General features: G+C 47.2%; 1 protein-coding gene across 2 annotated transcripts in view; it reads left to right on the top strand.

Annotated features, from left to right (window-relative positions):
• Positions 1–10,662: 10,662 nt before the first annotated feature.
• The window catches only part of PUM1 (pumilio RNA binding family member 1), a gene marked incomplete at both ends in the record, with an annotated part of 63,277 nt that continues 48,546 nt past the window's right edge, over positions 10,663–25,393 (top strand). For both annotated transcript variants that reach the window (XM_079546200.1, XM_079546199.1), the window contains 2 exons: positions 10,663–11,025; positions 25,015–25,083. In XM_079546200.1, coding sequence (XP_079402326.1) covers positions 10,663–11,025; positions 25,015–25,083 — 432 coding nt within the window. The remainder of the gene's footprint in view (positions 11,026–25,014; positions 25,084–25,393) is intronic.

Genomic DNA, 25,393 nt, shown 5'->3' with positions numbered 1-25,393 from the left:
GATTCCAAGATTCTTCTTCCCCTTCTTCATCTAGTTTGTCATCTTCATCTCCTTTGTTTCCTTCATCTCCATCTTTTCCCTCCACATCTTTGTTACATTAATAATAGGAACTTAGTATTAATAACAAGAATTAATTCTTACTGTTAATAAAAAACATTAACTAACACTTGTCCCCATCAGGATCTGGGAGCAGTTTTCTCTGTGCCAGAATATTCCCCTCTCCATCACCGAAGCAGAAATCTGAACCTGGTCCATGCTTGAAGCACACGATGAGGTTCCAAGCCACTTTGACTGCTCTATTTTATTTTGTTTCAGTAACTGTACATGTTCAGACTTCATTTGGTTTTTCTCTCCCTTTGCCCACAGAATGGGAGAAGGAATTGAGCAATGCCATTGTGTTAACTGTGCAGTGACCCTTAGTCCTGCCCTGTCCCCAGTTGGGATGTGACATGGACACGGTCTGCTCCCCGACGGCCCCAGGTCACCCTCACATCCCACTGAGGGCTCCAGCCAAGGGATCCATGCTGATGAACACATGAAAAACTAAATTATTGCTAGTAATGCTTCTCAAAGAGCTTCTCCTACCTGTGCTACCCCAAGTACTTGGGCACCAGCTCTCCTAGCAAGGGTGACCAGCAAGGTGAGGTAGTTTGGTAGAAAAGTGTGACCGTACGTGTTGAGCCTGCAGAAAGAGGGAATGGGAGGGGATGAAGAATGGGGTGTGATGGGGAATCTGGGGATACCTCGTCCTGCTCGTGTGCCCCGCTTGTGAGTTGTGACAGATCTAAGGTGGCAGTGACGAGCAGAGCTGAATGATAGAAATGCATGAGTTAATTGAGTGTTTTCCAATTAAACTCATCAGGGCTGAGTGGGGGCATTTGCCAGGTTATTGCACAGCTTTTGTGGTCACCACGTTCTCTTTCTCTTATCTGACATCCAGTGGCCTTTGGAGAAACTGACTGTTGTGTGATAAGAATCACAGAATCATTAAGGTTGGAAAAGACCTCTAGTCTAAGATCATCACATCCAACCCCAGCCCATCCCACCGTGCCCACTGACCACAACTTCACAGTTCTTGAGCACCTCCAGGGATGGTGACTCCACCACTACCTGGGCCGTGGGGATAGAGGGGATGGGAACACGCACAGAGAACATCCCTGCAGCACAGAGAAAGAAAGAATGTCCACAGGAGGCTGCTTTAAAGCCATACAAACCATCCTGGCTGGGGGGAAAGCTACATTTCTGGCTTGGTATATGCTGAGGGCATTTCAGGAGGAAGAAAGGACTGGGGTTGGCTTTGAAGGCAGTAAGTTGCATTTGCTTGGGGTTGGAAAATTGAAGTGTGTCTGCACCCAAGGCGAAGTGATACAGAGACAGCAAAACACCATCTAGGTTAATACTGACCTGCAAAAATTCGTGTGAAGGGAAAGTGATAAGAAAACTCATAGCCATGCCCCAGGTTGTGGAGCCCACAGGGCTGTGACTCCCTGTAGCACAAGCTCCCATATATCACAGTTGTGAGTCCCTTGGAAGCTGGGCTGATCCCACATCAATCCCACCAACAAACCCCACCAGCACCAATTGACCCCCCTACACCTAGTGGAGCTGAAAACCCTCTGTAAGTCACATCCCATGAGTTAACCATGTTGCAATTCCCACATGACTCATCCTGGGCTGGGGATTGCAACACCTTTGGTGCAAACATCATCGCACCTACCCATTATTTGGGTGTGTTGCAGTTTCAAATAACTTCTCTTGTGAAATACGTATTGACCATATTTCTACCTTAGCAAGAAATAATCAACAGCTCCCTGTTTGCTTTAAATAAAGCAGCGGCGTGTGGAGGAAGAGCACTCATTGCTGATGTGTGTTCCATCACTCAGAGGATTGAGTGGTGTGTGGGGATAATGAGTTAGGAATGGGGGTCAGGGATGGGGGGTGGAGGATGTGGGTAGGGGGTGCAGGTTGGGATGTGTGTTAGGATGCAGGTAAGGGATGTAGTTTGGGGGGTTGAGTTAGGATGCAGGTAAGGGATGCGGTTTGGGATTGCAGGTTGAGGATGTTGCTTGTGTCTCTCAGCAGCCTCCCTCACAGGCTGAGGGATGCTGTCTTCTGTCTCTTCTCCTGGTGCTCACGGTGCCTGCAGGGAGCCAGCTTGGTTCAGGGGCTGCTGTGTTTCCCCCTGCCATTGGCAATCACAGGGTTCCTCTCTCCCTCCAGCTCCCTACAGGTTTACAGATGTAATTTGATTTCAAAGCAGCAGGAAGAATTCTTTGAAATAAGCACTGTGGGGGCAATGTGAATTACTGATGCTGGCACACACATGCAGCATTCCCAGCACCGATGCTCTCAGTGCCCCAAACCACCCAGGCACTCCAAGAATGTGTGAGTTGCACATCTATCCACAGCATGGGTGGGCTGGGGATCTCAGCTTTGCAGCCTTTATAACGATGCTCAAATGTCATTACAGAGTCCGAGCATCTCCTGCAGTGCTCATGTAAAGCAACGCCTCGTCGCCATAAACAGGAAGGGCAGGAAGCAGTGCGATAGGTTTTCTTCCATTGCAGCACCAGCAGAGAAAGGGACGAGGAGCAACAAAGGGCCGATTGACCCCGGGCAGGAACGCAGCTCCCCTCCTGCAGCCACAGAACCGCTGCGAGGCACAGATGTGGTGGAGGAAAAAAGCCGCTTTCACGGGGCTGAACAAAGACATAGAGACTCTTTTCAGGGAGCCAAGTGGGGCTGTAGTGCCTTCGCACACTTCTCTAACTACGTGTTGAGTCTTTAGTAGGGAAACTGCAGGCCAGCTGAGGCTGTGTGGGGATGTGAGGTGTGTGGGATGGGAGCAGTGCTGGGTTTGTGCCCAGGGGAGAGGCCCTTGGTGCCTGGTTTTCAGTGGAAATTGATGGAAAAACAGCTTGGGTCACCTTTTTCCTCCTTTTCAGGTCTAGGGTGGCACTTCATGGTGTCCCCAAAGGACATCCCCTCCTGGCATTGCACTGTGGGAGATTCTTGCCATGGTGCAGGTGCTGCCACCCCAAATCCCCACTCCCCATGGGGTGCTCCTGTGTACGTGCACCACTGGAACTCACAGACCCAGTGGGTGCAGGGGAAGGTGGGAGCTGTGCAGGTGCTGGCCAGGCAGGAAAGGCTCCATCTTGCACCCAAAAGCAGCATGGTGCCAGTCACGTTCTGCCATTCCCTGAATTTGTCTCCCTGCCCCGTTGCCATGGGATTCCCGGCGTTGTTCCTGGCACCTGTATCTCTTGCTCCATGCTGGGGAGTGGCTGCATCCCATGGTGCTGGCTCTTCCTGTGGTTTCACTGTCTCTGGCTTTCTCTATACACACTGGAGCACATCCTGACCCCTATGGTGCTGCTACCCTCAGCCTCCATCCTGCTGCCCTGCAGCAAAGACATATTTTGCAGATCCAAATCATGGAAGGAGCTTCTCCCCTTGCTCCAGCCGTAATACATGTACATTGCCTCCAGGAAACACGAGCAGGCCAACTGCATATGGCAAGGGCTGTGCATGGGTGAGGTCCCAGCTGGCACCTCCAGATGCATCCCCTCCTCACCATGAGCACAGGCTCCTCTGCTGGCAAGGATGGTGCCAAACCTGCAAGCTTGCAGGTGGAGGGCAGAGATGCAAGAGCTGCTCAGTTCCCATCTGCATGAAGGAAGGCGGAATAAAAGCAGCCTCCACCCAGCACCCAGGCATGTATGGGTGCCCAAATCAAAGGTATGCATGGGTGGAGGGGTGCAAAAGGACTCTGTCTGTGCAAGAGGAGAAAAGGGAGGAGGCAGCCAGGCCCCATATACTGAGAAGGTAGTAAGGGAATCTAGAGGGGGTTTGCTAGATAAGCTGGGGTTCAGAGCTACAGTAGAATTTGGAGCTGCATTGGGGTTTAGAACTGCATTGGGGTTTGCAGCTGAAGAGCTGTTTGGATCAGGATTTGGGGCTGCAGCGGGGTTTGGAGGTGCATCAGGGAGCTTCTGTCTGCCCCAGCCCTATAGGTACCAGCCCCCTGCACACTCACACACCCAGCTCCATCCTCGTAGCTTCACAACCAAACCCTCCAGAGCCCTGAATTGTGGCTCAGCTGTTCGAGTTGCGCAAGGCTAGAGAAGCATGCATGCATTTTGAGCATCAGAGCTCCCTTTCTCTCCCTCCAGTCTCTGAAGGTGGGGACTTAGGGGTCCCAGGGATGTGTCCCCCCCGCAGAGTCAGCCTGGGCACTAACTAGGCCACAGGCGCCGTGGGAAAAACCTTGTCTGCAAACCTGTAATTAAAGGCTGGATCACAAAGCATGCGCCCGAGGGGGTTGAATTAAGGTTGCGCAGGCAAATTTAATTCTGGTATTTCCTAAATGTGAGCATGCAAATCTGCAGCTGGGATGATGCTCTAAATGGCAAAAATTTCCTTTTTTTTTTTTCTTTTTCTCTTTTTTCTTCTTCTTCTTTTTTTTTTTTCCCTTGAATGGGAAACAAAATGCAAAATGCAGATAGCTGCCCCACGGGGAGGGTGGTCAGCAGCAGCATGTTGTCACCCTCCTCTCTGGAGACATCCCAGAGGTGGTGGAATCATCCTCAGTGCCCAGAGAGAGCCAACGAAATGCAAATGGCAAACACAGGGTGATATGGGGAGTTGCTGCCCATGAAGCACAATCAAGCCCTGGGACTTGTTGCATTCAGGCTGAGCTTCCGAAGGGCTTAGTCATGTAATTGCCTGTCAAGAAAATCCAGAGTTGATGTAGTTCATGATAACAAACAATCTGGAAAGCTTAATCAGCTGCATGCTTCAGAGCTCTAATGATTAGAAATGGGGATGAGGCGCTGTGTCCCCCACGTAAGGGGATCTTGCATTTTTTGAAAGAAAAAGTGATTTTTCAGCCAAGATGAAACTTTCTGACTTGATGTTGCCAGGTGGTTCTGCAGCCAGGACTTCCTCCAGCTTTCAGCAACCACAAAACTTCACCAGCTTGGCTGCTGTCTCCCAAAAACGTTGTGCTGCCTCTCATGGAAACCTGTAGGCGACAAGTGTTGGTGAAAATGAAGCTTTATCTGATGAAAAGACGCCGCAGAACCGACGTGGTATTTCCCACCTAGGTCTAATGATGACAGGTCCAGCCTGGAAAACGTTGACTCACATACAGTGCATGTGTGTGTGTGCAGGATGGGGTGTGCAGAGATGTTTTCAGGAACTTGGAAAGGCGTTTATTGAAGAAGAAATGTTTGGGGATGCAATGCAAGCTGGGAGAAGTGCATCTGCTATCGTTGCATGGGTTGTTGTGACCAAAGTGCCAGACCAGAATTTGTCCCGTTGGGCTTCATACAATTGGCCTCAGCCTATCGACCCAGCCTATCCAGATCCCTCTGCAGGGCCTTCCAACCCTCAGGTGAATCAACACTTCCTCCCAGCGTGGTGTCATCTGCAAAAGTAGTCTGGCTCAGAATTCTTTTTGGTCAAGTCTGAGTGTTTTGGTTTGGTTTAGAAAAAAAAACGGTGGATTTTTTTTTTTTTTTTTTTTTTTTTTGTGGCTAACTAAATATTGCTGCCCTACTTTGCAGCAGGAAGAAATGCCCTTTCTTCCAATTTGTCTTTTAATTTCAGAAATAATAAAATTGCACTTTTGTCTTTGAAGTGAAAATGCACAGTGGCCTTTCCTCCATGTCCCCAGGGCTGCACATGGCCACACCTGCCTGGGGATGCTATTCGGCAGTCACTGGAGGGAGAAAGGCACTTCCAGGAGTGATTCAGAGGTCAGGATGGCATCAGACTCCTCCTGAAGATGCCACTTTCCCTTCTCAGACAAGGTGGAGCCCAGGTAATGCAGTGAGACTGGGCCATGGAGCCAGGGGGAGAGTAACAGTGAGACCAAAAAGGACAGGACCTTCCCACCTCCCACCATGGACAAGAAAAATAATAATAACTGCACAGGGGCAGGAGGAGTTGAGGTGATCCTCCATAACCCACTGCTGGAGGATCTGGGCCAATCCCCAGTGAATTTAAGAAATTTTCCAGTGATTATAACAAGTTTTGGCTCCTGGTAGTGTTAGAGAGGAAAGAAGGAAGGCTGGGAGGAGTGGAAGTGAGTACCCATTTCGCTGGGTTTCAACCACCAGTACTTCATCCACAGGACTCCATCCCTCCCCCTCTCACTACAGAATGATTTGTTGCCATGCCAGGATAACATGGTTTTGCTATCAGAACCCACAGGGCTCTGCTATGCACAAGCTGGTGCTGTTTGGGGCTGTTGCACTGTGCACAGGGTCAGGTTTGGTGCTCTACCAGCTGGGAGCTGAAGATGTGATAGAGGGTCAGTGCACACCGTGCTGCAGATGGGCTGACCCCACGTGTAGCAGGGCAGTGCCGCGTGGCACCATGAGCTGCATCTTCATTAGGAACGTTTTCCAGAAAAACCTGCTGATGTTCCTATTCTGGTGAAGGACTCCGGGGAGCCTGGGGCAGCCTGGCCTCGCTAACAGGAGCTGCTTGTTGTGCAAGATCCACGCTGGCAGCAGCCCTTAGGGCTTCGTGTAGCAGAGCAACCAGATTGGTGTTGCTTGCTGCACAGGCAGTATGCTTCTGTGGTGAGCGGGGCTGAGCCCAGCAAAGCTGTGCTGAATTTATGACAGCAGGAGGATCCCCAGGCTCTGGGGAAGCTGTTTGGAAGGTTTTGATGAGCTGCCCCTTTAATATGGACGCGCTCTCAGGAACTTCTAATCCCAGAGTGCAGCGCTTTGTTTGAATGCCCAGAGTGCAGGCATGGCTGGAGCAGAGCAATGCACGCTGGGTTGCGTAGTTTGTGCTTTGGAGAAGGGGAGGAAAGGGAACAAAGGGAAAACATCCGAAAGGCGTGCAGGGCTGCTAGAGCCCAGCTTTCGGTGTGCAGGGCAGGAAACAGCACCTATTGATGCACTGGCTGCTCTGCTTCATGCTCTGCAGCTTGCTTCTGCCTCTCCTTGGGCTCTGTGTGAACGGAACCCTGACAAATGGTTTTTCCCAGCACCGAATGGCACTCACAGCAAAAGCAGCCACACTAACACAGCGTGGTCGTGCTGTGGTTGTGGATGCCATGTGGCCTTAGGGGTGTCAGTGTTTGAATGAAGAGCTTGGGGGCAAAATGTGGGGGCCTGGCAGTGCCATTAACAAATGCTGTGCTCTGATGTTGGGTTCAGGTTGGATATAAGAGAAAATTCCTTCTCCATAAGACTGTTGATGCAGTGGCTCAGCTGCACAGGGAGCAGGGGGGTCACCAACCCTGGAGGTGTTCCAGAACCATAGAGATGTGGCACGGAGGGACGTGGGCAGTAGACATGGTGGGGTGAGCTGGGTGATTTTAGAGGCCTTTTCCAGCCTTAGTAATTCTATGGTTCTATCACACATCCAACTCCTCCAAAGCTCCCAGATAGATCAGATAAGGGACAGTGAATGTTGAGGCCACAGCTATGCAACAACCTGGCAGATCCCCCACTCAGCCTTGGCAACTTGAACTGGAAAACAATCAATTCACACATTAATCTCATTAAGACTCTGCTCATTGCTGGCACCAGGTCTGTTTTGGGGTGGGAGCCCCGTATCTCACAGAGGGGTCTATCATGTACTGTAGTGCTTCTGTGCGGGAGCCTGTGCCAGGGAGCGTGTTTTATCCAGTAAAATGCACGCAGGTGTCCACACACAGCTGTTAGTGGGGAGGGCTGTCAGTGCTGAGTGGGTAAAACACCGGGACTGGGCTTCTCCACATCCCCAGTCAGGTGGCGGTGGTGAGGTGTGGGGCAGAGCGTGCACATCTGTGAGGAAAAAAAGCAGTGCAAATGGGAAAGGAGAGCAGCGAGCGGTGAAAGGCCGGCGCGAGGAACACCGACGCCGACACCGACAACGGCGCGGAGCCGAACCCGGGCCGTGCGGAGCCGCCCCCAAACCGCGCGGGGCCTACCAGGGCCGCGGCCGGGCCGCCCTCGGCCGGGCCGCCTCGCCTTCCCGGCATGCAGCGCGCCGCCCGTCCCCAGTGGGCCGCCATGTTGTCGGAGTGAAAGGCAGGGGGAGAGGCAGGCGGCGAGCGGCCTGGGGGGGGCCGAGATCCAGCTTCATCCTACCGCTCCGCCCGTGAGTATCGGCACCGGATCGGGCCCCCGCCGCGCCGCGCACCCCTGCGAAGCCTCCGGTGGGGCCATATTGGCGGGGGGAGCGGGCGGAGCGGCGGCGGGGCGGCCCGAAGCGAGCGGCGGCGGCGGGGCGCTTCGCCCGGCTCTCCCGCTCGGCGCCCGGCCGTGCGTCGGCCCCATTGTTACCCGGCGGGCCCTTTCCGTCCCTCGCCCAGCCGTTCCGTTCCCCATCCGGCCACGGGGGAGCGGCGGCGGCATTGTCTGGCGGGGGCGGCCCCGTGGCGGCGCCCCCTGGGCCGCGCTCCTTCACGGTGGCGGTGAGGCCCCCCCCCCGGGCACGGCCCCTCCCGGGAGCCCCCGGCAGGCCCGGCTGGGAGGGCCCGGCCCCGCTTTGTTGCCCGCGGAAGGGCGGGGGGACCCGGCCCGTGCTGGGGTGGGCGCGGCGGGGCGGGGGGAATCCGGGGGAGGGCAGCTGGGGGGGTCCGTGGCAGAGGGGGGGGCCGCGGGGCCTGGAGCCCGGCGGAGGCACAATGCGGGCGCTACTTTAAATGTGCGCTGTGGCCCCGTTTGTGGTTTTTTTGTTGGTGTTTTTTATTTTTTTATTATTATTTTTTTTTAATCCTCTCCTTGTTGTTTTCCCTTCCCATCAGTGCCGTTTGGACATTTTTAATTACACACTTGGTGATTGTTAGAGAAAAATCCTGTTTTTTTTCTTTTTCTTTTTTCTTTTTTTTTAATCCCTCCCCCCTCCAACCTGAGAAATACTTGCTGGCATTTTGATTCGTTTGGTTGTTTTGTTTTTTCCCTTTTGTTTTTCGTTTGTTTGTTTTGTTCCGTGTTTAGTAACTTTGCTCACAGCAGAGATTTCCTTACACAGATCATGAGTAAGGAATTTCCTTTATGAAGAGTGAGGGCGAAGGGTGGCATTTACCACCCCCTGTTTTAACGCTGCCTAAAGCAATCAGGTTGGTTATCAATTTTCCCACTTCCTGCAGGTTTTTCATGCTTTCACCTTAAAACTTCTGATAGGCCACGCAGCTCTCAAACAATGAGAGCTTGAATTTCCAGTCCAGCTTTCAAAAAAAAAAAAAAAACCAAACAAACAAACAAAAAAAAAAAAAACAAAAAACCAAAAAAAACCCCACCACCCAAACTACCACCGAAGAACTCCCATCCAGCTCTGCATTCAACTTGTTGAGGTGTTCATCTGCCACCAGCTTCGTGTTCTAATGCTGCCTGTAGTTTTTAGAGTGGGTTTGTCTGTAGGAAAGGCAGGGCTGTGCTGCCTCACTGAGAGACATCGCTTCTTGTGCTTGAAATTTGCTCCTTGATGCCTCTGAAGTTCAGCTGACTGCTTAAAGCCTCGTAATCTAAACTATTTTGCTGCTAATGGTAACATAGAGCTCTTTATTTACATGCTGTATTTTGGTCTGGGGGAAAGGAAAGCTGTCTGCTTGGAGCGCGTTGTGGCAGCGCTCTGCCCAAATCTCCTGGCTATTCTGCCTTTGTTTGTAAATGTGTAACTCTTCGCAGGGAGCTGTTTACATAGGAAAGGTTTATTGCATGTTTTTAGGAAGAGTTTGGGAGTTAGCCGGGTCCTAGCAGCCACTGACTGCTTGCAGCAGAGCCTTGCAGCTGCTGGTAGCTAATGAATGTGCGCTGTGTAGGTGACTTAACATATTTCTGATGCTCTGTGTGCTTTGAATGACAGCGTTCAGCTGTCCGCTACATTTAACGCGGCATTTCTATAAAAACACATCTTGGAACTAAACTTGAACTACCCACAATGCTCCTTTCCCCTTTGCTCCCTTTCAAAATGTCTCCTTTGCCAAGTTTTCTCGCTTGTTTAGCGCTGCCTTGTCTGTGTTAGATGAAAGAGGAAGATTCTGGGAGGGGAGCTGCTGGTGCAGAAATTCAGAGTGATCTTACCGGGTCTCGCCTGAGATTTGCCTGCAGCCCCACAAGGTGTGCGTTGCTCTGGCACCGAAGCTGCGTACAGCTGGAACTTCGAGTTAGCAGGATGGTGCACAGTGTGTTTGTGACCTGGTTAAGCAGAAATCCAGTGTTTTCAGCTTGCATTGGGAGCTTTGATGTTTTGTGTGAGTGCGCAACACTTGTGTGCTGATGGAAGCTCAGCCTTGTGATCTGGGAGGTGTAAACAAGCACGGCAGACACTGATGGTGGAGTCTGGGTTGCTCTGTGTTCTTTGGGGGATTTCTTTCTGGTGGTTTTCTGTGGCGGCACTTGGGTTGTTTTGTCTGTTGCATAGATGGGCATTTTGCTTTCAGTGTCGGGGTGCCCTGTGCGAATCTCACGCTGATAACACTCAGCAGCAGAAAATGTGGGATTTTTTGGGGCCGAGGGTGCATTTGTGTGGTGTTTTAGTTGCAAAATGACCGTTGCGAGGAGTTGGCCTTGGCATCATAATGTTTCCCACATCAGAGGGGTGTTACTGAATGTGCAGAGCTGAAGCTTGAAGGGTTTAACTTTCCCTTTTCCTTCTCCCTTTCTCTCTGTCTCGCCTCCGTGCCCTCACCCCGTAGGTGTTGGTGGAATGAGCGTTGCGTGTGTGTTGAAGAGAAAAGCAGTGCTCTGGCAGGACTCGTTCAGCCCCCACCTGAAACAGCACGCTCAAGATACAGCTAATCCCAACATGCCTGTTGTATTGACATCTGGAACAGGGTCCCAGGCTCAGCCACAGCCAGCTGCAAACCAGGCTCTTGCAGCAGGGACGCACTCCAGTCCTGTTCCTGGATCCATAGGAGTTGCAGGCCGCTCCCAGGACGACGCCATGGTGGATTACTTCTTTCAGAGGCAGCATGGTGAGCAGCTTGGGGGAGGAGGAAGTGGTGGAGGCGGCTATAATAACAGCAAACATCGCTGGCCTACTGGGGATAACATTCATGCAGAACATCAGGTAAAGAAATGTTTCCAAACTGAACACATGAGCGCGTCGGGCTTGTGATAGATGCTTTTAATGACATTGTTTAAAGCTTAAGATGTTTTGTTTTTAACGGTTGGAATGCCAGCAGTCCTGCTTGTTTTCTTTTTTCAGGATTGCAGTGCCTTGCTAGCTATAAACCGGAATGTTTTGGTTCTCAGGGGTGTTGAAATCCCAGTGCACTCTGTCAGTCAAATGTGTGTTTGCAGAAGTTGTCGTTCCCTTTATTGATTTTTTTTTTTTCTTTTTTTTTTTTTTTTCCCCTCTGTGTGTCTGTGTGAACCAGTTTAGTGGTGGCTGCTGCTGCTTTTCAAATCTGTTGCTGTAGTTAAATAATTCTTATGTAATGGTATTACAAAACTGCCAATGCATGTAGGTTGAGCTTTTACCATTCCCAATATTGAAAAACACAGTTACGGGAGTAGCTTGTGATATGTGCTTGCCTGCATTTCTTGCTTATTTGTTCTGAGGTTGGTTGGTGTGTTTTTTTTTTTTTGTGGTTTTTTTTTTTTTTTTTTTTTCAATATTTGAATGGGAAAGTGCTATTAATATGCTCAGCTGGTCTGAGAAGGGAACATCATTAAGAACACGAGGAACAATGAGTGCTTTTACAAATGCAGCTAACGCCTTCCAGTGACAGAACGATTCTGAAGGGGTAGTAGGCCAAAACATACCTTGGTAGTAGTGTTTACTAGAAGGCTTTTCAGTCACTGCATTGTCAGATGTGCTGAGACTGAAATGGGTGTATGACTCACTGTAGCTTGCTGACTGTGACCTGTAAGTAACTCGTCAAATGCAGCAGTGAGCTAAGAAGATCTGCTCCATGCCTCCCTTAGCATAGGAAGCGCAGCTTAGGTGTGGGCATGTTGTTCAAATGCATGATTCCCACAGATCTGTTCAGAGCAGCAGACACAAAGCTTTCGTAACCTTTATTAAGATCTCCTGCCTCTAATTTCTAAAATAAAAGTGATCAAGCCCTTGTTCCTGTGCTGCGCCTCCCCAGGGGATGTGTTGTCATCTGAGCCCTTTGAAAGCAAATGTTGCAGTGAATTTTGCAACCTCACTGAAGTCAGTGTGTGCATCAATAAAAAAGAAAACCCGAGTGCCCTGTTAATTTGTTTTGTGAGAGAAATCGTGTCAAGTAGTGCCATATGAAGTAAGCTGCTAGAACAATATTGGAGTTATTCCCTTCTGTGGAGCATAATATTTAGGGATAACTGTAGAACTGCATCTCGTTTTGATGCTGTCTAAGCTTTGAGTCACTGAATACTGTTGGGGACTTGCTTCTAGAGACACAGATGGAAGCGATTCTTGTGCACTTGAAGCAGTATAAGAAAAGTAAGCAAACGTTTCTTACTCGGTGGCTGTAACTGCTAAGTTTTTAAATAGCAGTTGCCGTGTGGCCGGCCTGCTGTGGAGATGTTTAGGCAGGGAATGCTGTTGTTTGCATATTTGTGTAGAGATGGTTTTATAAGTCGAAAGATGTGTCACAAAACTGTTAATTCTGTTTTCCTTCAGCTCATGCTTTTATCTTCCTGTCTCTGAAAAGCACTGGAAGCAAAACCAACAGAATTCTTTGGAGATGGAGGGAGTAGACCTGCAGGCATTAAAAATAGTACAGGGTTGGAACTTTTCTTACTGCGCTCTTCAATAACTTGAAGACTTACTGTCAGGGAGCCCCTCCTGTTGCATGGATGTGGCATAATGTCAGCAGATACTTTTCCTCAGTTTGATTTTCTTCACAAAGTTCTTGAATGAGGTGATGTGACTTCCAGCACTTACTTGAGAAACTAGTTAGTTTTTACCAGTGTGAAGGAACTTTACAAAAACTGTGTGTAATCACTGAAGGCAGAACTCTCAAAGAATCATAGAATGGCCTGGGTTGTAAAGGACCATAATGATCATCTAGTTTCAACCCCCCTGCTGTGTGCAGGGTCACATCTTCACTTCTGAGAAGATGGTATGGTTGAGATATACCTGCAAGTTGAAGTTCCAGCTGATGTGAATGGATGTGATTTTTTTCATGTGTGTTCTGGGACCTGAGGCCTTAGAAACACCCTCTGTGATGTAGTCAGGATGAAGCCTTATCTGTTCTTCTTCCAGGTGGTTTTCACATAGCTGCAGTGTTTTTGTTGTTCAGTCCTGATGTTTTGCGTTTATAATCAGTCATTTATCCAATCTTTATATTTAATTTCTTTAAAGTCAGCTCTGAGGTGGGACTCTGAGGTGGGACTGCTTTACTACTTTCTGGTGTCTGTATGCTACAGTGATTGGGCTCTCTAACTGTATGTTTTTGCTTCAGTCTTTCCTGAGTGCCTTTTTTTATTCCCTATGGTTCTCTTTGCTTTGGGTTTTAACTCAGTTAAAACCAGTGCAGGATGTTAAACAGTTAAACAGTGCAGGATGTCTGTAATCCTAATGCTGCCTTTCCTTTTGACTTTTTGGCCATCCCTGCATCTGTTTCATAAATTATCAATTCCTTGGAGCAAGAACTAGTCTTATACAAAACTACTTAGTTCAATTTGGGCTTAACTGAAGTGGAACTGAATTTGTCCTGTGAGAGCTGAAGCAGTGCAGGGAAGTGGTGAGAGGTGCAGAGGGGTGGGTCATCCTCCTGGGTGTCTGTGAGCTCGTGATTTGTTTGGTTGTGATGCACTCGTATTGCTGGATATTTGGTTTTAAGCTTTCAACCACAGGTGCCACAAGGCCCTTCTTGTTGCCTTCCCCTATCACTAGCTAAGAGATAATGGGAAGTCAGAAAAATTAATTATAGGATGATGTAGATTAGTGTTTGCCTGGAGCTTAGGAGATCGTAATTAAGGGTAGAGGGATTTTCTTAATTGTTGAATCCCAGTTTCTTTTTTGTTATGTACGTAGACAAGAATATATCCCTGTCTGTTGGTGTTAATATTGCAGTGATTTCAGCAGTGATAATATTTTGTTGTGTGTCATGAGCAGTTGAGAGTGATAGTCACAGTTTATTTGTGCTGTCCTTGGTTTTTGTTTTTTATTGCGCTGTCTGCTTCTCTGCCTTTTGTTTATCTTTTACCAACAGCTCTGCAAATTGAGGTGTGAATGGCTTTAACAGGGGAAAAAAAACAAACCAAAACGTTTTTCTTCTCCTGAGGATGCAGGTAGTGTCCTCTTGTTGTGAACAGGAGGAACGTGCCAGCTGTTCTTTGCATTATAACTAACAAAAATCCTCCTCCCTTTGCATTTCTCTCTTCCATAAGAATGGAGGCAGGAAGGGAAGTTACCTAGCAGTATGGAGTAAAGCAGTGGAAGATACTACTGTCATGTTGCATGTTAAGGTATTGTAGATACTGCCTCTATCCAGATAGTATACGTTATGAATTCTGCAGTGTCTGCATGAACAAAGAGGTAATGTTGAAATTGCACTTTTTTCCCCCTATATTTGAATTTCTGAACTCCCAAACAAACTTGTATCTGCCTGCAGCTGCAAACATTTATCTAATCATGACTCTTCACATTGAAGACCCTTCTGTTAGCCAAGTCTTGACTGCAGACATACGTTATCTGCAGAAAGAAGCAAGATAAGTTGAGTGTCAGTGTCCATCAGTAATCCCAAGATGCAGACTGAAGGTTTTAGCTGTAGTTCATCTTGAGTGCGTTACTATTCTTGAGGCTGCTCAGGCAGCTGCACCAGCTAGGATGTTCTTATGCTGTTTGTCCTGCAGGAAACAGATGCAGATCTGAATTTCACGTAGGTGAGTGAAGAGGTAGAAGTTGATTCCTGATGGCTGAGGAACTAGATTGGGTTTGATTTGCCTGTGGAAGGTTGTATCTCTCATTACAAATGCAAACAGCCATCTACTGCTCCCAGGGGAAATACAAGACAGTTGAGATACTCTTCTGGAGCAGTTAACAATATTGGGTGAGCTTTCAGAAAAATTGGGTGGGTTTTCTTGGTTGGGGTCTCTTGGGGCTTGTTGTGTGCATGGATGTTCTTGAACTGGGGCAAGGATTGTCTCATGGTGGTCTCCTGTCTGAATTGCAGTTACAATAATATGGGAGTTGCTTGGTAAAGCAAATGATTTGAGGGATTTAACTTTCTTTGAGAGCATGCTTAATTAATAACTCGAGACAATAGAACTCTGCAGGGATGGTGGTCTTTAATGTGTGGAATTTTTCACATATAGTTGGTGAAGAATAGTGAGAGCAGTGGGGCTGGAATTAGGTTTTAAGTTTTGCCCTTTGGCAACGTGACTGCAACTTCTTAACTGAGAAGCGGCATTCAAGTGGAGACAGAAAGTGGTTCTGTGGGCAGCTGCCCTAGCTGGTGTGTGGTGCTGGGGCAGTGTCTGAATCTGATGTCATTCAACACTGCGCTCTGTCGGCTGGCACCATTGCCTCAGGTTGCCTTGAAGTCCTGATGGGGTTCTCTAAAATGATGCTGAAAACTGAGGAAGGTGTAGCGGTTTGTCCAAAGTGAAATCCCAATTAAGTGACTGTTAACCCTTTAGGAGTGAGATGTCTTCATCTGCCTATGGGAATGACCACTGTGCTCTAGATAATGTGGCTAATTAGTTGAAGGCATGGGGAAAATTGTAAGTCACATGCAGCATGTAATATAATGCATGTCTGAAACATTTTTCATGTATGTTTCATTAAAGCTGTTAAATCTTCCACATATGGCAGTGAAGTAGTTAGGCCTTCTACATTAACGCTGAAGTGACTGTGCTGCTTTGATACCCAGGTAATTTAGAACATAATACCTTGCTGAAATGTAGTGGCTGGTTTATGTGATTTTTTTCGCAGGAATTTCTCTGTAATAAAGAAGAGAGATGCCTTGGAGGAGGGGATTTAGGACATTTAACTTAGTTTTCTGCTTTACACGATTCCTTCTGGAAACTCCTGGTAGGATAGAAGAGTGAATAGATGGTCAGGTTGGGTGTTTAAAACAGCAGTTTGGAAATCCTTTGTATGGGTGAGAGAGGGAAGCAAACTGAAATCTTAGGGAAGTCATATGAGATTGAGAGGGAACAAATTCCTACAGGTCTTGCTGTCCTTGGCACTCAGTTGCAGGGTGTGTGGCTGTAGCTGAACATCCTAATGCTCTTGCTTTGGAATTTCTCAGTTGTGTGTCAGCTTCGTAGTCTGCAAAACCCTTCTGCACTACTGAATTTGCAAACTTCAGTGCTTCAGTAAGACTTCAGGTATTTCAGTTAAGGTATTGTGCCCAAGTGTGCTTTGAATAGAGCTTTATCAGAGTACAGCTTTGAAACCATGACAAGCTTGTACTCTTTGTCTTCTCCCCTCTGGTTTCCACTTACCAACACTCCTGTGGTTTGAGTTGGTGTGGCCTGCCTGGGCTTTTGCACAACAGGTTGTGATGCACTTGGCATTTCTGTAAATGACTGCCTTTTACTGAAGAAATGCTTTACAGAAGGAAAAAGTCATATAATCCACCCACAGCTGTGTCTTGGTTGTAAACTTAGCTGATTCAGATTGGCTGTTGATTGGAAATCTTAACAAAGCTGTTCCAGAGCACTGAGTGTGGTCATGCTTCTACCAGTTTTAAAGCTGTCTTCTCTGAATGATGATCTTACGGGTCTGTAAAGAACAAACTCCGCTTTGTTTGCAGATATCGTGTGATACTGCATTCCCTCTTGTCAAGTGATCTGCTCTAAGATATTGCATTACTCTTCTTCCTTTGTTGGGGGTAACTCTTGTTCTAGAGCAGTTGTTTTTATTGGGAGCATCTGGCTGTGCTGTTTATGTTGTACTGCCCCTGATGCTGTACCAGGTTAAAACTTGGCTGACTTTAAACCCCAAAACGAGTCCCTCACCTGCTGCAAGCAGTCTGTGCAGCAAGGAGCCATTTGCATCTGTTCCTAATGGCAGTGCTGCACTTGCCACTGAGCTGAGCATTGCTGGGGTCCCTTGCTTGCACCTTTCTCCCTCTGAACTTAAGCTTCCCAAGGTTACAGTAGAGGTGAGAGTGAAAGGAAGAGGTCATGCAGGTCAGTTCCTGGCAGCCTAGGATGCTCGCGCATTGCCGCTGGTCTGAGCGTGCACTGGGAGGCAGGGGATGATTTCCCCAAGTGTTACCAGCTCCTGAGGGACAAAATTAAGACTGCTGCTTCTGTAATCCAGCACTTTGAAAACTCGTGCCCCAACAGCGCGTACCCAAGGCATCGCAGGTTAACCTAAATTCCATATTAATGAGGCACTTCCCTCGGTGAATAAAATCTGAGGAAAAACATAATTAGCGAACTGAGCTGCACCATGCTGAAAGGCTGCCTTTCTTGCATCTATTTCTGTACCCTGAATCATCATCTTGGCTACATGCCACGTGGAGCATTAACCAATCTGTGATTTCAGTGGCTTTTTGCTTCGGATGCTAATGGTAGTAGCAATGCTAACATGAATCCTTTACTACAGAAATAGTAGTTAAACCACCTAATCCCACCTAATACTTGGGACTTCACATTCTTTCTTTACTGCCTATTGTTACGGGACAGGACTAAAAATAGTGCTGTAATCAGTTGATGGAACAACATATTTTAACCCTGGATCTGGTTGTTAGTGGAAAGCCTGTTGTTGAAAGCGTGTGGTGCTTTTCTTATTGTCAGCTGGTAAATACTTCCCCCCCAGATGCTATATATAGCGTGCATGCAGAGCAGATTTATTCTTTTAAATAACATGCTATGTGAGCTGTTCGAAGCAGAGAACACACACAGTCTCCCACAGCTGAGTGAGGCGTTTATTTCCATCTGAAATTTGTAAACCCTTAGTGGTAGTTACTTTAAAAGGCAACGTGTAACTATATAAATCAGTGCTGCTAGGTATTCAGGCTGTTGAAGTTACCTTTTTTTTTTTTTTTTTTCCTCCTCTGTCCATTCTGAATGATGCAGGCAGCAGCCAGAATGTTTTTGTTTCTTATACTCACTGTCTTAATCTTGAAGTTCTTGCAGTAATGTTTGCTTTTTTAGGAATGTTTTCCCAGAAAATAAAGGTGCGTTTTCTTCCCCCGTTAAAAATTGAGCAAGACTGAAAATCTGAAGGCTTAATGAATGGAAACTTTGCAAGACATTTACCTGCACGTTAATGAAATGAATATCCAGGAAGCAGTCACACTGTTGAGGTGCTTTATGTGAGCACCTGCAGTGTGTTTGTGTGGACAGTGAGAGCTTGGAGTCCCATTTCTCACAGAAACCAACAGGTGCTATTGCTCTTAGGAGCTGAGAAATCATAACATTTTAATCTCTCCTGATAACGTAACGGGAATGTGATTTCCTGCATTACTCTGCAGGAGCAGGAAAGCAGAACAGTGGTAGGACAGGGAGGAGGTTGCTTTGTTAGCAGTATGTGGAGCTTAACATTTTTGGAGGACTTCCTGCAGACTTGCTCACTGTTCAGTCTGTGCTGAGCATTTCCCATGGATGGCAGATGAGCTCTGAGATCTTTCCCAGTCTGATGGTAAGATCTGTGGGATACCCTCTGCTAGGTTTGCTTGGCTGGCAGTGGACCCTGTAATTTACCCTGTAGATCAAAGACCTCTTGAAAGCAGCCATTTACGTGTCCCAGCAGAACTCAGTCCTGCCCTTGCAATGCCCATCCTGCCTCTGGTTCAGCAGATGGTGTACAGGTTTTTGTGCCTCCTGGGCAGAGGTAGAGCTGGGGAGGTGGAGCAGTGGTAGATGAAGTGCTGTGATGCATGTGGAGGGTGAAGAGGGATGAGAGAGGTCCTGGTTTAAGAAAGTGTTGGGGAAGGAGAGGGGAAGCCTTTGAGATGAGGCCTCAGTTTTAGGAAGAGGGGAGCTGGAGAAACTGGAGTTGAGGCTTGCGGCAGCAGTTTCCTCGTTTGTTCTAGTTACCCAATTTAACATAATTGGCTTAATAGGAATAGATAGCTTAAACCTTCTTCAATCACTGTTACTGCTAACAAATGCAGGTATTTGATCTTCTTAAGATGATGCAATGTAAAAAATAAAAAAAAATTCCCTTAAGCTTTTAGAGTTTGTTTCAGTCTGGGTATTTTTCAGAGCGAAATCTTTTATTCTCCAAAGGACCTTCTTTGGTTTTTCTTTCCAGTCTGTGTTTATTTGTTTAATTCTACCTCCTCTCCCTCTTATTGGGAGATGATACTTGCATGAGCATGAAAAAGAAATGCTGTGACCCTTCATGATTAAGGGTGGAATGGAGCTTCTGGTAGTTTTGCAGCATACCTGTCTAGATGAATATAAACTGAATACAAACGAGGAGTCCTTAATATATAAAACCAGTGTACGATCCCCTGAGTTACCAGCACGTCCTGGGATGTGGAACAGTATTACCTTTTGAATTTGTGTGTAAAGGTCACATTAGGAATCTGTAGCACCCGTGTTTGCTGAATGTAAGGTGCAGCATTAAGACTGATTATTGACACTGGTATTTACTGAGAGTTAGCACTGGGCTGCTTTGCCTGTAGCTGTCACTTCTGGGGAAAAACAAATGTATGGCATGCAAACGGTGATACTGCAAATCCTAAAGGTAAATACGCTGTTGCTCTGCTGTTAATTTGGTAGGCCCTTCAGATCCCTGGTTAGTGACTGCAAGGACAGCTCGTGGCAGCGCTTCCTGTTACTTCAACTGACTGCAGAATTCCTTTTGACAAGTGCCATTTAGCCCTGGGCCCTGCTGGGTGTGCTGGGTTACATTTAACAGGAGTTCTGAGAGCCAGCAGTGCAGTGTGCCCCATCGGTTGCTTGGGTTTCAGGTGTGTTTATGGCTGTCTTCCTGTGGGTCTGTTGGTGTGCAGCTCATGCTTCCCCAGCTTTCCCTCCGTTTCTAGGATTCTAGTTTCTTAGCGCTGCTTTTTTTTTTTTTTTTTCTTTGTTAGAGGTTCAGCTTCTTACAAAGCTTGTTTCTGAGGGCTTCAGAGTGCTTTGTTTGGGTTTGTAGCATGGCGCAAATTGCCTCTAGCTCTTGGAATGCTGCTGCCTCAATCTCTGCCACATTGATGCAGCTGAGAAGCACTCCAGGTGTGGCAGGACAAGTGTCTGTAGCTTTGAGGCTGGGGAAGTGTTTGCTTCTGAGTTGCTGTCATTTACAGGGCTTCATTGCTGCAGAACTTAAATCTGATTTAGAGAAAAAGAGGTGGTTGTCCTGCATGCATTGACTACCTAACATGGATCAGCTGCCTGCTGTTTGAGGGGCTGGAAATCTGCAGTGATGTATCTGATGCACAGTTGCCAACAAGCTCTACTGCTGTGTGGGAGGCTGAGTTTGGGAAGTGACCATTGACCCAGAGATAAATTGGTTTGTGCTGTTGAAATCCACAGTAGGTAGGAGTAGAAAGTGTTCTGTTTTGTCTTGTCCTCTCTAACACAGGCAGTGGGGATCAGAGCTATTGAAATTGAAAAGGGCTTGAGTTCTTCTTGGCTTCAGAGTAGCCCTGGTGATGTTGTGTGTGTTTTTTTTTTTCGTTTTGTTTTTATTTCATGAAACTGCAAATGGGAATTGGAGGTCTGATCTAAAATGAGTACTGAGTAATACAGCTATCTATTTATTGTGTGTTTTTCAGAGCAAAGGTGAGAATTGGTTAAAGGGCTTCAGAGAGAGCGGAACAGAGCAGCCCTGGGCTTTGCTGCAGCCCGTGGGCACAGCTTGCAGGCAGACAGCACTAGAACTTGCACCAGCAGAGTGGCTCTGAGCTGCAGTGTGCTCCAGTGACACACATTCTTATATTAATGTGCATAGAAATGACTTGACTTGAATGAGATACTCATTAAGTTTGGTGAGATTTACATGATCCCTGAGCGCGCACGCAGCACGGCGTGAAGGTGAGGCATACTCCTGTGCAATGGGATTGCTGTGTAACTCATTCAGAAACAGCGTTTCTGAAAGACAGCTCAAAGGCCTTCATATTGTTAAGCAGGCTTCAAAAGAAGGCTTGCTGGTTTTCTGCGTTGCCAGAGAGTGAGCCCTGAGCCCTCTTCATAGAGGGTCGAGAGGTCCGTTCTGTGCAAGCAGTGAAGTGCTGTGTTGCGCTCTGCGGGTTGGAGTGCCTGGAAGAGGCTGAGGGCTGCAGCTGAGGGCTTTTCAAGAAGCCTGTTTTGTTGGCTGGCTTCTGAGGTGGTTGTGAATACAGACAGCTGACTTTTCTTGCTGTCATTCCTGGTGTTTCTCAAGATCGCATCTTCTTCCAGGGAACCGGCTTACCGTCCATGTACTGATAGCAGGGGCTCTTCCTTGTGCAGCCACTTTCTCTTGGCACTGTCTTCTGGATTTCTTTCAAAACCAGAGTTGGGTAGTGAAATACATTTTATGATAATCAGATCTTGTATACGTTAATGCTGATCTGTGCATAAGTTCTTTCTCAGTGGACCTCCTTGTTTCCAGTGCCTGCACCATTGTGGTGCTGCCCTCCATGTCTGTGCTTGTTGTAGGGCAGCAAGAGCTAACAGGGGTAGATCCCAGTGAGGCATGAGGCCATTTATGTCCCATTTACCACTTCAGGGTATAGCCTGTCTTTTGGAACACAAAGGTGTAAGCAGTCACGGCTTTGGTTGAAAGTTCTGCTGTTTGAGAAGGTATCTATCCTTGTTTGAACGGAAATAAAGGAACCCTCTGATGTCATGTTCACCTCACAGAAGAAAATGAAGGGATGTTGCTAATTGATGTTATGAAGTAGAAAAATGAGAACAGGATTTTTGGGTATGGCCTTAGGAAAAGGAATAATAAGCAAGTTTATATTACAGACAAATCAGTAAGATGCTCAGTGAAGGCAAAGGAATGATGTGACTGAGAAGGGGATCTCATATGGTAGTTATATGCAGCTTGGGCATCCAGTACCCAGGAGTTGGGCATAGGGAACTGATTTAGAAAATAATTTAATCCATAATCATTAGGATTGCTGTATTATTGTGAGTTTGGTGAGAGATTGTGAACTTGCATTGAAGGCTTTGAGCGTGCTGGAGATGCTGATGTTGTCAATAGGTACAGCAGCTTTGGCTTCTCTACAGAGAACTCAGGCCTCTTGTCTTAAAACAGAAACAAAGCGTACTCATAGCAAGGTCTTGACTCCATTGGGCTGGAAATAGTGGTAGGAATACCAAAAGCCGCAGTCAGGCTTCAGACCAGTGAGCATGGTGTGACTGCTTGCAGCACTGATGGTGTGCGAGTGTCTCAGCCAGGTTTTTTTTCCTTTATGCGATGTCAGCCACCAGATGTTATAACTGACTTCATTCCTTTGACCTAGAGGTGCCTGCAAGTGGGAGTGTGGCTGCACACATGGATGGAAGTAGCATATGTGTGCTGCTGGGATTGCTTTCATTACATGATAACATTTTTACTCAAGGAAAATACTTGAATGAGAAATGTCTAAAAATGTTCTTCCATCTGATGTGACCTAATAAAATATACAGATTCTAGCAATCTTCGTAAACAAATTATGTTTATGTTAGAGTACAGTGGACCTTGTAACGTTCCAGAGCATTGTGAAGGAGAGTAGAGGCACTGAGAGAAGAAATGGAGTTGTTCAGCAGTTAGCTGCATGTTCTGCCAGGAGTTCTCACCGGGGATGTTTGTGCTGCTGGAGCTGCTGGGGCTGGGATGTGATCAGAGCAAAGTAGATACATCTCTTGAAGTTCTGATTTCTGCTAGGAATGTAATGATGGTATCTTTGTTGCAGCTTTGTTTTCAGGTTCCCATAGCAGAACATCCACCTGTGGGAGTTTGTTTTGGTGAAGCTGGGAGGGAGCGCCATGAAGCAGCCTGTGTTTCTGCATTAGCACTTTCCACTGTGCTGCAAGTCCTGGAGCTGTGCCACTGTGGCTGCATCTGTGGTTTGCTGGGTCGTTGCTTTAGCACTGAGAGTAACGAACATCACCTTCTGAACCTTTGTTTAGCCTCTCTCCTCCTCACGTATCTCACTGAAATGACAGGCTGCTGCTGTTCAGCGCTTGTGGCATGGCGTGTCTGGGGGTTGTCACATTTCCCATCAGTTCAGCTGGAACTGCTTTGCAGTTTGTTCTTACGTGAGGCAGCCGAGATGCGCTAGCTGGTGGATCAGCGATGGAGTTGGCAGTCGAGCAAAGCCTTGGTTGTTAACTGGTGCTGTGGTTTCTGGAAGGTGGAGTCCTGTTTCTGGGTGGATTTGTAGCTGTGTGAGGGTCACAGCGAGAGGTGGCAACACTGAAGCAAAACTGAAAATACTTTTGAACTAGGAGATGATAATAAACTCGGATTCTGCATGACTGGGCGTGGAGGATTTGCCAGTTACAGAAATGTACAATTTAACAACATGCTGTTAATCTTTTGCAAAGCAGTATTGTCACAGAATAGTAGCAGAACTCGCACTGGAGAGGACTTTGCTTTCCTTGTATCTGATATTCTTGGATGAGGTCTGCTGAATCTTGTCTTGAAACAGAAACAAAGCGTACTCATAGCAAGGTCTTGACTCCATTGGGCTGGAAATAGTGGTAGGAATACCAAAAGCCGCAGTCAGGCTTCAGACCAGTGAGCATGGTGTGACTGCTTGCAGCACTGATGGTGTGCGAGTTTCTCAGCCAGATTTTTTTCCTTTATGCGATGTCAGCCACCAGATGTTATAACTGACTTCATTCCTTTGACCTAGAGGTGCCTGCAAGTGGTGAGATGGCTAAACAGAGTGTCTTCAGCATCCTGAAAAGCTCCTGTTAAAGGGCTGCAGTGACAGTGTGTGGATTACTCATAAATAAGTGTTGTATAAACTATTACCACTGCTCCAACAGGAACCTGTATCAGATCTGTGGGGTTGCAGAGTTAGGTAAACACACAGTAGGAGGTGTGTAGTGTTGCTTGTGTGCCATCCGAAGTGCTTGTGGCTGTTGTAATGAGGGCTGCACTGATTCAGGCCTCTTACCTGGGGAGGGCAGCAAATGAACCTGAACCTTGGCACGTGGCTGAACTTCTGTGCTTCGTCCTCAAGTCCATGGTATTGTTTTTATCTCCTGCTTCTGCACGTATGCTCAATGGCTACATCTGCAGGAGTTTGCCTGGATGAGATTTGGGGGTGCAAATCAGGAAAAAGAAAAACACCGAAACACCATGTTTTCTTGTATTTCCCATTACTGATTGATTTAGCTAACAGTTCTAAACTGCTGCTTTCTGCTGTTCTAATTGAAGCCGTTTTTATCTAATCGTGATCCAGAGCAGCAGCAGAAAAATTGCATCACTGCTGTAGTGTGGCTGTAGGCCTTGCAGTGAGCAAGAGGCCGGCGTGCCCAGCAGCACGGCGCCTGCAATGGTGGGGAAGGAGCCCCTTGCTCTCACCTGTGCCTTGCCCACCTTGCCTCAGCTTGCAAGTGCTGGGTGCTGCGGGGCTGCTGCACACACAGCTGACCCCCTGGGAAAGAGGAGACCCCGTGAGGAGTTCAGGGCCTTCTGCAGCCCTGGGATACAGCTTGAAGCACTGATAAGGGTAAAATACCTGACAGGTGACATCAAGACTTTGCTTGCTCTCCGTTCTTCATCCCCTGCCTCCTGTTTTATGCAGTTCTATTTTGTTTAATTTGCTTTTTGTTTCTAGCACTGTTTTTTTGTGTTGTTGTAGGTTGAACGTAAGTCTACTGCTTTTGTAAGTCTTAACTTGGTCTTGCTTAAGAGGAAATGCTCCTGATTTGTTTTCTTATGCAATAACTGCTTTTCCTGAAATGATGCATCTCAGTGTGAAAGATTGATCTTCAAAATAAACTTGGCAAAGGTGGTTACATTAGACTTTGTGTCTTAAAATAGTAGTTGTTTTTGCCTTTTTTTGTGCATATATAAATCTAATGCTAAGAGTTCTGTCTTCTGGGAGTCTTAAAGGTAAGTCATCTCTTGGTGCTCAGTAGCCTTGTTGTGTGCTGCAATATAAGCTGTAGCTCATAGTTTGTCTCAGAAAAAATGCTGTAGACTGTAATAATTAAAACAAACAAACAAAAAAAACCAAACACCCAAGCATTTCCTCATGTGCTTTTCTCACCCATCTGTGAATAGGTGCGTTCTATGGATGAGCTGAACCATGATTTTCAAGCGCTTGCTCTGGAAGGACGGGCTATGGGAGAGGTAAGTAAAAGGCCTACGGAAGAAAATCTGTATTTTGGGGGGAGGAGGTGGATGTGTAGGAGGCTTTTGAGGTTGCTGGTATGATTCTGAACTTGAGTTCTCTATTATGGCTGTGAAGTTTGTGTGTGTGTGCTTTAACAAAACAAAACCTGTCAGGCTGGATGTGTCTTAGTAGGAGGAACAGCTAAGCCCTCCACCTGTCGCATCATCAAACAGCAAAATGGTGGCTGTAAAAGAACAGTTAGAAATCTGCCTTATGACAAGCGTTACAATACTTGGAGCGTGCTTATTTTGGGATCCCATGATCTCA

The sequence above is a fragment of the Tetrao urogallus genome (genome assembly GCF_951394365.1).
Source record: "Tetrao urogallus genome assembly, chromosome: 23".
NCBI lineage: Eukaryota > Metazoa > Chordata > Aves > Galliformes > Phasianidae > Tetrao > Tetrao urogallus.
This window is presented reverse-complemented; position numbering and strand designations above follow the sequence as displayed.